Raw genomic sequence first — 13,452 nt, forward strand, 5'->3', positions numbered from 1 at the left:
TATGGACGCATGCACCCGCATGCAGACACCGTGGGACAGGAAGTGCCAGCAATGACAGAGGAGTCAGCGCTGGATCGGACACCCGCCGCACTGCTAGAGGGACAGATGAAAACATCAGGAAAGAAGATCGGATTAAGAGACACCAGTTAAGGTAAGTGCTGATATTAACATTGGGTGGAGGGATAAAAAATGTTTACTTTAATGTCACTTTAACCACTTCCAGGCCGCAGTACGTCTATAGACGGCGGCCCGCAGAAGTGGTTAAAACAAGAACACGGCCGCTTCGACAGCCGTGCTCTTGGTACCGCTTTTAACAGCAGGAGATTGCTGTATGACTTACAAGCAATCGCCTGCTGAGGACTACAAATCTCAGCAGTACTTTATACAGAAATGCTATTGTTATGTAAAGTATTGCTGGGATGTGTAGTCCTCTATAGCCTGTGCCATTCTGCATTGCTGTAAATATTAGGGCTGCACCATATATTGGCTGCCAAAACATATTGGCCGAAAATGGCACTTTTGGCAAATGCCGAAAGTGCCATTTTTCTGCTGACACAGCGGTGCATCCGTGCTTTCTTTTCTCCCCGCTGGGCTCTGCCCTGTGTCCCAGCGGGGAGGAGAGAAAGTGACAGCCGGCCGAGCGCTGCGGAAGTAGTGTTTGGGGTTTTTTTTTTGGGGGGGGGGGGCAAAAAAAAATATTTCACCAGGGCCCTTTTTTCCTTTAGTCTGGCACTGTGTGGGAGCAGAGGGGAAGTGGGGAACAGTGGTAGCAGAGGGGAGATGTGGGAGTAGAGGGGATGTGGGGGACAGTGTGACTAGAGGGAAGATGACCGTCGGAATTGTGGTTTGGGTTTTTTTTTTTGGGGGGGGGGGGCAAAAAAAAATCTTGCACCAGGGCCCTTTGTTCCTTAGGTCCGCCACTGCTTATGTAGATTGTGTCCCTGTGTCCATGTGAAGGAATTTCCTAGCCATCACTTTGGTTTCTGTCTCACACACGTCAGATAGACAGGAAGTGAGAAGAAATCTTCCAAATGGGGCAAAGAGCAGAAAAAACAGAAAAATCAGATAATCCCTTTATGTAAATCATGTGACATTTAGGGTCCCTGTTCACATATGGAATCCAATCCAACAACACATTGAAATTTAGAATCCAGTATCATATTATGATGGTGGGGGGATGCTGTACTTGTGTCTCCTCATGAAGCGGAGGGGTTTTCCAAGCTCGGGAGAGGCTGAACCTGGCTGGGAGACGGCAGGGAGGATCCATGAACACTGTGGCCTGGAGTGAGGAAAAAAAGAGAACAGGTACTAGGGGAGGGGGCTTGTCTTTTATAGCTAGTTAAAGGTGGTCCTGTGGGGTCAGGGGGGAGGAGCTGACCCGTAGGTATGCCGACATGAGTTAAGCCAGGAAATATATATATATATACATATACTGTATACATATAGCCTATTTCTGGCCAAACCAAAAAAAACCTTCCAGTGGGGCTACCCCCACATTGCTAAGGTTACCTGATCATTTTTGCCTAGGAGACAGGAGTAAAGCATTTTTACTTACCTGTTCCTCACTCCCCCAGTGGTCGTCCTGCTCACCTCTCTCCCCTCCACTCCAGCTATTGTAACGTCCGTGGGTGTCCTCACATCTAATACTGTTCTCTGGAACCTCCATTCAATGTGATGACACCCACAAACAATTTCTAAAATACACTAAAAGGGCCCATTCACCCTATTTTCGTGCATTGCAATGCCATTCACTGTGAATGGCACCCCAATGTGCTGTACAGTAGAGTGCAACACATGATGCACCACAATCCACATAGACCTGTCAACTAACAAAATTTTGTAGGGGGCCCTGTGATTTCTAGTTATGCCCTTGCAGAGCCCACCTAATATTCCAAACAGCCCACTTGAGAGTGACCCTGCAGAGCCCCCCATAGACTCTATGGTTGGGCTCTGCAGGGTCTCAGGTGAGCTGCACACCTCTTAACTGTCAGCCCCGATCCGCTGTCCGCCTCCATGATCACTGGCAGGCCCCGCCTCCTCCGTAGCCGGGCCCCGCCTCCTCTTCAGTTGTCGGGCCCGCCTCATCCTCCGCTTCTGACGCCAGGCCCAGCCTTCCTCCTCCACAGCGGCTGGTGGTCACTGACTCAGCAGCAGCTGTGAGGAGGAAAGCGCCGCTGCACAGATCACTGGCAGGTTGTCGGTGATCTAACAGCGACACGTTCCTCCTCACACCCGCCAGTGACACCCAGCAGCCTGAGATGCCATAGCAACCCAGGCGGCCCTCACGGCATCAGGGGGATGTCCTGGCCGCGCCCCCCTGTGCCCCGGGCCCCATAACGGCCACCTCGGTCGCTATGGCGATTGTTTTACGCCTGTGGCGTGTTGCTTTATGAAAAAAAGCTATTTTTTTAAAATTAGCGTATGTTGGCAGCCCATTCATAATGAATGAGATGCCTTAGAGCATGGGTCCCCAACCCCCCGGACCGGTAACGGTCAATGACCTGCTAAGTACTGGGCCGCAGCCACCTCTACCTCCTGTCAGATCACTCTGCCAATCCATAGTGCAACGGTGAAGTGATCTCTTTGGTTCTGATGTCAGAGTGGGAGACGGTGAATGCGTGAGGAAGCCTGCTGCTGTAAAGTTCACTGTGCCCCACCTCCTTGACCTCCCCCTGCTCCAGTGAGATCTATGCTGGAAGATGAGAATGAAATTTTCTGTTGTCTCTTCATTGATTTATCAGTGCGGTCAGTGCAGGGCAATGTGTGTTCACCTACTGCAGACAGGAGATGTGACATAAACATTAGAACGGGCTCAGTCCTCATACAGAAACATGCAGGCTGAGCAAGTTCTGAGCAAGTTTGCTATTTGTCAGATTTGCAGGAGGAGGTGGTGGTGGGGTTTGGATAAGTATTTAAACTCAATCCTCGCCACTAAAACACCCATCCCGTCCCCCCTGAATCTTATGGGGGTAATAAGACAAATCTATAGTGATCATTTTAAAAAAAATTGAGAGTTCTGAAAAGAACGTCCAAACTCTAAAGGCCTGAGATAGATGATAGCACTCCATCAGTAACCACACTAACTTGAAATACAACTTTGTGTGCCGTTAGTCTTCAAACCCAACTAATATTGACTATGTGGGAGTCCAACGTGCTTTTCTTTTCTTTTTAAGGAGATCAGATGTACTATTGGTAACACCTTGGCTTGCCCCAATTGTATGGAATGGAGTGTTTAACAGGGACATACTGAATGCACAGTTCCATCACATAGATGTCCACATTGGGCTTACTGCGTTTGCCATTAAAAAGTAAGTTTACTATTATGCTTTTTAATATCCTGTGTGGATAGATAGATAGATAGATAGATAGATAGATAGATAGATAGATAGATAGATAGATAGATAGATAGATAGATAGATATCCTTTTTAAAGTCACTCTGTAGCAATTCAAACAATAAGAAACTCCCTACAAAAGATGAATGTTTAAGTTAACACTCACCTATGCTGCTCCTGTTCGTGGAGTCTTCACTTTTTGTAAGAGCTATGACCTCCAGCTGAATCTTCAACATTTCCAAAAGTGTTGGCACCCTGTGTCCCCTTCTGTGCACTAAGGGTCCATCTTCTGGTCCTTACATCACTACAGGACAAAGTAGTGAAATAGGGGAAGGTGGGTGGATACATAGCGCACAGTTGGGGGTCCAGGCTTTTGATGCTCGTACCTCTTGAAGTTCGTGAAGATTCTATGACATGTCATCCTGAACCAGGTCTATCTAATAATATTATAGAATGTTTTAAAGGTGTCATATTTAAAAGATTAGTGCTGAGCATTTTTGCAATGTATTAACACAGGCTCACCGACATCAACAGGTTGTGAATTTCCAATAAATTTAAAGTATTATTATTATTATTATTATACAGGATGTATATAGCGCCAACAGTTTGCGCAGCACTTTACAATATAAGGAAGACATTACAATCACAATACAATTCAAGACAAGATGGTAAGGAGGGCCCTGTAGTGTAAAGTAGTGAATAGCCCCATGCATGAAGATTTTTAAACAAGGTCTTGCAATGATACTACATTTAAAAATGCTGTGTACAGGAAGAGGGCCACTCAGGATAAATGCACTACCTGTGCACCAATTCTTTTTTTACTTTTCAAAATATTTTATTGGTTTTTAACATTTTCAAATGAAAAGAATGTAACATTGAAATGAAAGTATACATATACATACATTTATGACATATACGTGTACATCAAACAGCATATCAGGGTTCAACTGACAATCTTGGGGCAGACACCGAGAGAACAGATCGGTGAATATGCAAAAATACACATATAGCTTCTTTAGGTATCCTGTCTGAAGAACACGTGCACCAATTCTTTAATGGGTCAGACTACCATACAACTATATTTCTTTATTATCCATTTAGAGACCCAGGAATATAGTAATTCTTTGACATTTGTTTTATACTGCCGCTGTCAGGAGATAAGAGTTTGGACACTGGCAAGCAAGCAAGCCGCTGTATAACCCCACCTCCCACCATAATGGCTGAATTATTTTGATAGTGTCCTAGGAGGATGAACACTGTAACTTTAATCAAAACTTTAGGTTTTTCTTCAGTTCTTCCAGATCTAAACGTCAGGTTATTTCCTAGTCCAGAGCCATGGCTCAGACTCATGTGACCCAGTCTCTAAAGACTCATTTGGGAGTAAAGCTATCCGGCCTCAGCTAAATGGGCATTTGGAAGCCATATCTTGACTCCACAACACTCTAAGATCACAAAGCTTGTCTGGACTGTGACCTTTGAGCAAGTCCCAGACCTTAATGTGGTTTGTTAGTTAGCTACAGAGCACTCTCTAAGTCTGGAGCCATGGTGCAGCCTCTGGTGTGATTCAGTCTGTGTGCTCAGATATTGAGTAAGGCTGACCAGGTTCAAAGACTTTGAAGCTAGCTCACAATAAAATATCTACCACCATCTTACAGCGATGACGGTTAAGGCTGAGAGAACTGTGTGTGGAATCACCTACTAGGTGGAGTGTAGTGCGCAAGCACTCAACATTTGTTCTCCAGAAATAAGCCATCTTTCCCTTTGCTCCTGTTTTGATGATGGAGTCTCCAACCACCAAGAACTGCCTCTCCTGCCACTCCATCCTGCTCCCATCCATGCTGGAGCAGTTACTCCCCCTGCGGATAGAGGAGGCGTCCTGCCCCAGCAGTGTCGCCCCTGAACTAATATTCCAAACATCCTGCAACTTGGCATATTTGTTGGGGTTAATCAGATCAGGGCTGACCTCTCTCGCACTCTTCCCTCTACCCCTCCTTCTAACGGTGACTCAACTACCCACCTCAGGATCATGCACCTCCAACCCCCCCTCCTCATCTATGCCCCCCTCCAACAGAGCCTGGTGCGTTAGGTCCAGACTCCTTTCCATGTTGGATATGCTCCTTAGTGTTAACAGTTTGTTGCTTAGATCCAGCATCTGGGCTTCCAAACAAACAACTCGTTCACATCTAGCGCAAATGTATTCGCTCTCGAACGCATGTTCAAGGAACGCATACATTGAGCACGAAGTGCACTTGGTAGCATACCCACTCATGGAAGACATATTTCATCGTCCCTAAATATTTATGTTATTTATATATCCTTTTTTTCCCTTTTATTTAGGCCTAATCGCTCTCAAGTGACTATCTCGCTACCCTTAATTATTTTAATACCTATGCCCACGTTAAAATTATTTTATTTTTTATTAGGGCTGCAGCTAACGATTATTTTCATAATCGATTAGTTAGCCGATTATTAAGTTCGATTAATCGACTAATCGGATTTAAAAAAAAAAAAAGGGTTCAGTGATGGACTACTAGTTTCTATTGAGATTGTAGTCCATCACGGGAGCAAGCTTGGCGCGGTGGAAGTAAAAAAAAGAGTGTGGTGTGCAATATAGTACATTATACAGCGGTGCAGTGCAGAATACCAGCAGCTATAGAGGAATGTAGCAATAGTACTATACTATAATGTACTATGGCTGGGATTTGTAGTCCTCTGTAGCTGGGGTTATTCTGCATTGCACTGTATATAATGTACTATGGCTGGGATTTGTAGTCCTCTATAGCTGGTGGCATTCTGCAGTGCGCTGTATAATGATTATACGGCGAAATGCAGAATACCAGCAGCTATATAGGAATACAACAAATGCCAGCAACAGTACAACATTATACTATAATGTACTATTGCTGGGATTTGTAGTCCTCCATAGCTGGTGGTATTCTCCATTGATGTAAGTCGCGGCGGCGGCGTGCTCTGCGGGCGTGTGTCCGGCGGCCGTGTGCGCGGTGGGCATGGTGTCCACAGCGTGCATAGCGTAACTCGTGTATGGAGCTGCGAACAGGCGGGCGTGAGCGGCGAGCGGGAAATTAAAATTTTAGCCGACGAATCGACGATGGAAAACGCTGACAATGTTTACCATCGTCGATTATTATCGATTTAATCTAATAATTGTTGCAGCTCTACAGAATACCAGCGGCACACTGCTGAACACCAGCAGCTATAGAGGAACAACAAATCCCAGCAATAATACATTATACAAGCTGTTTAATGTATTATTGCAGGGATTTGGTGTTCCTCTATAGCTACTAATGTTCTGCAGTTTCTGAATGAATGGGAAGCCTCTGTACTGAGAGCTCTCCATTCACTGCAGAAAAATTAATTGAGGACTCTGTGTCCTCAATTTATTTTTCTATTTCAAAAGGGAAATGTCAGGGGTCTGTTTAGATCACTAATATTTCCCCGAAGCCACCCCAGCAGTAAAAAATAAAATAATAATAAATAAAAAATGTTTAAAAAAAACGGGGGGGAAAAGCACAAACCCCCTCCCCCCACATACATAACATACCTGTGCACCATATTGTGCTGCAGTGCATTGTTAGAACGCATCCCAGTGCATGATTTTTTTCTTTTGTAAGAAAACATTAATTTCACTGTGGCAGTGCATGGCAAAGCTTTGTGATGCATTGCCATGTGTTGTGATACCTTGTGTTGCGATTAAATGGCAACACAAGGTTGGGGGGGGTGGGGTTCATCATGGTTGGGGGGTGGCCCTGGGACTTCTAGTTACGCCCCTGTTTTGATCAAATGTCTGGATCATTGCTATTCAGCTGTGATAGGTGTAATGTCTGTTCAGATGTGTAAGGCACTTTGGAACACCGAGGATGCACTAAAAGAACATTCAATTTACTCCGACACAGATGCAGACCGTGTAGCTGCTCCTACAAGTCAGGTATGCGGTCCGTGACCGCATAACTGACTTGTCAGCTGGCTGCGGGCCGCAATTGGCCCACGGGCCAGTACTTTGAGACCACTGCTCTAAAGATTTGGATCAGGTATCTTCTTCTCTGCCCCTTTTGGCATTCTGCTTACCCTTGTGCATTTTTCCAGAATTAGGTGAGTTCTCTGCTCCTAATGATTCCTACTTGAGTAAAAAAAGATTCTTAAGAATGTTATCCCATTTAATCACACATTTCTCTCTGCAAGGGTCACCTTTTTATTTTAAGCTGATTTGTACCACTTGTGATGCTTAATTCATTTTAAGCACTATCCCTTACAGGGGTTTCAGGTATTGCTACTTTGACAGAGATTCGTTTCCACTATTCCCTTGCCTGTGTAAGCATGACCCAGTGTACTCTTGCAATTTTTAAACTCTACCCATGGCACCAACTAGTTTGTTCACTCTGGTGCCCCTCTCCCAGCTTCGCCATTCTGGAAAGCATAGGAGACCACTGCTGAAAAGAGTTAAGGCGCCCACACACCTTGCGATAATCGCGGGAAATCCCGCGATCGTACGATTATCGTAAGGTTTGTGGAAGCCGTGCGACCTCTACTACTGTAAGTTCGCACGACTTTTATCTTACGAACGGTGTGTAGCATGTTTGTAAGATAAAAGCCGGACGGGCCGGTGTGCGCAAGCCCGTTCGGCATTGCGGTCATCGGAAGCCCGCCCCTCAGCGGGGCGGGCTTGCGATCATCGCAAGTACAATCAGCCTGTCTAAGATGGGCAGATCGTATGTTTTTTTAATTACCTTACAACCATCGCAAGACACTGGTCCCGACAAAAGTCTTGCGATGGTTGTAAGGTGTCTGCCCAGCCTTAGTGTACTGAACTTTTACAGTCCTGCTGAGCCTTGGAAGGTATTGTCTACACTCTTAGACTATAGGAGATCCATTTCCTTTTACCTTTCTAAGTAATTGTTGGATTCTGGGGGAATTTCTTTGGTCCCATAGCCCCCCTTTTAGTGATCTCCCGAGTCTCGTTCAACAGTTTCCCAAATAGGACTGATGTTTCTGTTGGTCATTTTCTTTAATTTAAAGAACAGCTTTGGGAAAAATGTTTTTATTAATCTTGGTAGTGGGGCTACCCCATCATTGCAAGGTTTAACTGCTTATTTTCATCTATGGACTAAAATTAAAAAAAGTTATACTCACCCAATCCCCCAAGCTGGGTTGTTGTTAGATTGGTCCTTTCTGTGTCTCTCCCCCTCCGCTGCAGTGGTCAAAGGTCCCTGAGTCATCGCATTCTATACAGGATATATAGAACATGAGGATGCCAAGGGACATACTATCACTGCAGTGTAGAAGGGGAGAGGCTGATCTCTGTAAGATCAGCAGACAGGACATCCGTTACCCTGTTGCAGACCTCCCCTTTCTGACATATTAAGATTGCATGCTTCTGTGGAACCCATTTTTTGGAAGATACGGTAGGTTCTCTTCCTACCCTCTAGTGGCCTATTTGTGTATAGTAGTGATTACAAACTCTTAGTTCCTGTGAGGAAAAATGTTACCTCTTCCAGGACTCAGTTTTATTTGTTTTTCAAACTGACTATACTATATACTGACTATCACACCCCTGACACACCTTGTGTATGAGTTGGAATGTCTCCTTCTGATTTTCTAGTCCAGATATCCCTGTAAGCTTATTGCATTACAATATGTCCTCCTACCTGCCTACCATTTTATATAGGTTCTGCGGAGCACCCACACCTTCTTTTGAAGGGTTTTAACATTTATACTTTTTTTTTTTTTCTTTTTTTTTTAACCTTCTGGTTTTTCTCTATCTTTATTTTTGCTGCTGAGACGGCTTTCATTTCTTTGCATACAGTATCTCTGAGAGATTTCTTCTCTATCAGTTAAATTGTTCATGTTATGAGCTTCCCTTTCACAGAACGCAATGGCTAAGGTGTCCACTTAAGCCTCTGTTAGCTGGATAGTCTTTGTGCTTTGACATACCTTGTTTAACCTAGCTTCCCTTTCCATAAAGTCAAGGGTTAAGGGTGTTCCACCACAACCAGGGGCCACGGCAGACCCCCCACAACCAGGGTTATTTCTGCTGTTTCTCTTCTTGGGAATACGTTGTTTTCCTTCAAATTATTAGCTGAATTCATCATCCCTTCGGATAGCAGTTTGCCCTGATTTCCTGCACTGGTCTGCAACACTAGGTTGATCCTCTGGGGCCTTCCCTATGACATACCCATTTCTATATTTGATTGCTTTGGATTTATCCATTTGAATCTCTCAGTCCAACTGCTTTTGTACATCCCAAATGTCTAAGAATAACTGCATTCCTGTGTCCTTCAACAGATGATAAAAAAAAAAAAGATTTTTGTAGTAATTGTAAAATGTTTTTTTGAAGTCCATTGAGGAACACACCCTCTGTGTTATTAGTATTATGTACTACTTGCTCACAAAACTGAGGAATGACGGTTGGAGGCAGGGTTATACTTTGGCTCGCTTAACACTTTTAGTTTGCCAATGTGTAAGCCTCCTGAAGGTGGCAGAATAACCCAAATGTCTAAGAATTACTACCAAAAGATTTTACAGGATCGACAAAAATCTTATTTTCAGTTATAAACACAAAAGGGAGGGTAGATACCCCTTGTTCTAGTCCTGTCTGGTGTACAGACCCTGGAACTCAAATGTAGAGATCTGACTAATGTATTATTTATAATAATAAATACATTACTGTAAATTTTTTGTTTTCACCTCTTTCAGATATGTTCTGTTCCTCAAAACATTTATTGAGTCAGCTGAAAAGTTCTTTATGGTCAGACATAAGGTCACCTATTACATCTTCACTGACCATGACAATATTTCTAATTTCACTTTGGCTGATGGTCGAAAGCTGGTCATCCTGAAAGTGCCTGCCTATGAAAGGTGGCAGGATGTTACCATGGGACGTATGGAGATGATCCGAGACCAAGCAATTAAGAAGTTCAGCAAAGAGGTAGACTACTTGGTGTGCGTTGACGTAGATATGATCTTCTTGGAGGAGGTTGGGGTGGAGATCCTAAGTGATATCTTTGGAACCTTACATCCTGGCTTTTTTGGAGCTTTACAGAGTGAATTTACTTATGAACGCAGGGCAGAGTCAGCTGCCTACATTCCATTTGATGCTGGTGACTTTTATTACGCTGGAGGAAATTTTGGTGGTGTCATTGAAGAGGTCATCAGACTCACCAACTTCTGCCACAATGCCATGCTGGAGGACAAACAGAAAAACATTGAGGCACTTTGGCATGATGAAAGCTACTTAAATAAATACTTTCTATCTTACAAGCCAACTAAAGTCCTCTCCCCAGAATATATTTGGAACAATTATTACGGATCTCCAAATGCCATGCCTTTTGGTTTTAACTCCTGGCCAGGTAGCAGGTCTTTTTGCCCTTTCATGGGTGGCTGTCTATAGTGAATAGTCAGGCAAAGAACAAAAAGTACTAATTCATAGAAGCATACTGCTGCATTATCCATATGATTCCAAAGTAACTTTAAATCATTGTGATCATATATGGCAAAACAGCAATGTACTCAGAGCTGCATTTACATCTCAGAAGCCCATCGGCACAGAAAATGTATGCACTACAAACTCCAGGTTCCTCGTTAAACCACACCCTGCTGACCTGACAAAAAAAGAGAGATAAACATATACTGGAATAACAAATAAGACTGCTTTTCGGTAGCAGTTTTGGATACATATATTTTGTTTCCTAGGTTCTAGTGTAAGTCCCAGATCATTGTCCTGGAATAAAAATGGCTTCGGGATTAAAGAAAGCAGAGGACTAGAGGCTATTCCCATAGCTAAACCGAGACAAAAATGTTCTCTTTAGCTTAGGTACATAAATGTACCAACACCCATCCAAACTACACCCTCTGCTCCAAGAGCTGAAGGTTTCCTTATTCTTCATCCTTTATATGTACTAAAGACGGGGTCCAGGAACAGGACCTGTAAGACAATATGTATCAAAGGTACAAGTAATTCCCTGTGTTCTCCTTGTTGCATATGAAAGGCCTTAGATGTAGAAAAAAGGTGTCAAGATACAGTATATGGCATATCATTGGCCACAAACCATTCTGTGCTGCATTATGGCAACCCCATCAGTGCTGACAGCTTTTGACTCCAAACAATCACATGCCAATAACAGTAAACAAAAGCAACTGTGTGGACTGGCTCAGAATCCCTGTTAGGTTTTTATTGCTGTTAGTGAGATGCTCCCCCTCCATTTGTCCTAGTAATCATTGTCACCAGGACAAAAGGTGATAGAAAATCCTAAATTTTACAGATGTTACCAGAGCAAGAATAGAGTGGAAAACATCCAATGGGACATATGTTCCAGTGACAAATGTCTAAGACGGTCATTTCTCTCACTTTGGACAGAATTCTTCTCACTGTTGTGTCTCTGGTGCAGGAGGTGAAAGGAAATCTCCCCAATAAGACAAAGAAAGAAAGCAACCAAAAAACCTGATGGGTTCTAACTAATCCTTTCTATGCCCAACACTCACAAAAATAGCTTTGGCTATATTTGCCACATGCAGCTCTTATTGTGCAGGCCTCGGACCACAGCATTCAGTAGTAGAAGTAGGAACAAGTAACGGGGCTGTAATTACCATGATCTCTACCACTCTTCTTTCTCTGACTGTCTCCTGCAACATATTTTCAGCCTCCAATTATACCAGTAGAATGCCTGCAGTCTCTGACTGTTTTTTGTTCAGCCCCATACTGATGTCGGTGAAGCTAAGGATCCAAAATTCTGCAAGAATGCACTCCGAAGCAGTGCTGTAGTAAGATCTGGCATCTTCATCTTTCCCAGAATCCAATGGTGGGACCCAGTGACCTAACTGGTGCTTAAAGCAAGTGGCTGATAGTGGCTTTCATGGAAGGTATGCTTTAGTTAAAGCTGACCTCCAGGCAGATATAAAATGTACAGATCAAAAACATTTTTATATTTATTAATACATCATTACATTTATTTTTCACAGTCACAGGATGGGGTAAGAACAATACCTGTAACGTTACTTAAAATCAGATCTCCTGCTGTGCCAGACAGGACTGTATCAGGGACAGAAAACAGATTTAAAGATGAAAAATTGGGGCTGCTTGATTGAAAAAATCATTAAACTTTATTATGGACTCTGATATCTGTTTTGGTCTTGTGCTCTTCTGTTTTCTGTCCCTGCGTTGCTTTCAGTATCAAATTTTGGAGACTGTGGTACTTTGAGCTGCCTAACCATAAGCTGGTAGGCAAATCAGCTCTCTTGCATGTATCAGTTTCCCGGCATTGATGTGCCTTGCTTTCCCGTGCGTCTGATCGCATTGCGGCCGGAGGGTATGGCTGTGGTGCCATTCACTTCAATGGACCACCACGCCCCCTCCCGTCCCACCACAAACTGAGCCAACCCCAATACGATCCAGTGCGTTCCGGCCACAATCGAGCCAGAACGCACTGTGTCTGGTGTGAAAGGGCCCTTATACAAGTTCAAAGGTGAACAGGTGTGAACTTTCATTAATAATGTAAGGATCATTAGCATCACCTGCCAACCACTATCAAGAACAATATCAACATAAACAAATAAGGAAGTATAAGAAATCAATCACATGAGAGGTACATCTCTGCTTGTGTCATAATTCCAGTTTTTTCCTGAGTTCCTAATATAAAAAAGACAAAACAAAATGGAAATACTGTATATGTCCAAAGCCTAAAGTTCCTACTGTACATACTTTATGTTCAACCCATTAGGATGCAAGGTTGATGGTTTTTGAAAACGAATTTTTTTCTCTCTGCACATCACCCAACACATCAAAAAACAAATCAGAAATCAGAGCGCCGGCAGCAAAATGTCTACAGACAGGTAATGTCGACTGTCGCTGACATATGAAGTACCAACCAGGGGCAGACTGACCATAAGGGGAGTCGGGCACTGAAGTGCAGGTAAAAGAGGTAGATGCACACAGGGGGTGTGCGGTAAGAAAGAATCCAACACAGCTACAGGGAGGAGCCCAGAAGTAAATGGGTGACTGCGGAACGCAAGGAAGATACACTGGAAGCTAAGTAACGAATTACGGTATGCAAGAGAAAGTTAGGCTGAAGTATGAGAAAGCAAGTAAATAAGAGGAAGCAAACACAC

At 43.6% G+C, this 13,452-nt stretch overlaps 1 protein-coding gene across 1 annotated transcript in view; it reads left to right on the top strand.

Moving 5' to 3' along the window:
• The window catches only part of LOC108793313 (histo-blood group ABO system transferase-like), a 30,669-nt gene that overhangs the window by 1,229 nt on the left and 15,988 nt on the right, over window positions 1–13,452 (top strand). Inside the window, exons 2-3 of the mRNA XM_018564225.1 lie at window positions 3,174–3,308; window positions 10,045–10,697. Coding sequence (XP_018419727.1) covers window positions 3,174–3,308; window positions 10,045–10,697 — 788 coding nt within the window. The remainder of the gene's footprint in view (window positions 1–3,173; window positions 3,309–10,044; window positions 10,698–13,452) is intronic.

The sequence above is a fragment of the Nanorana parkeri genome, unplaced genomic scaffold (genome assembly GCF_000935625.1).
Source record: "Nanorana parkeri isolate BGI_ZX_2015 unplaced genomic scaffold, ASM93562v1 scaffold738, whole genome shotgun sequence".
NCBI lineage: Eukaryota > Metazoa > Chordata > Amphibia > Anura > Dicroglossidae > Nanorana > Nanorana parkeri.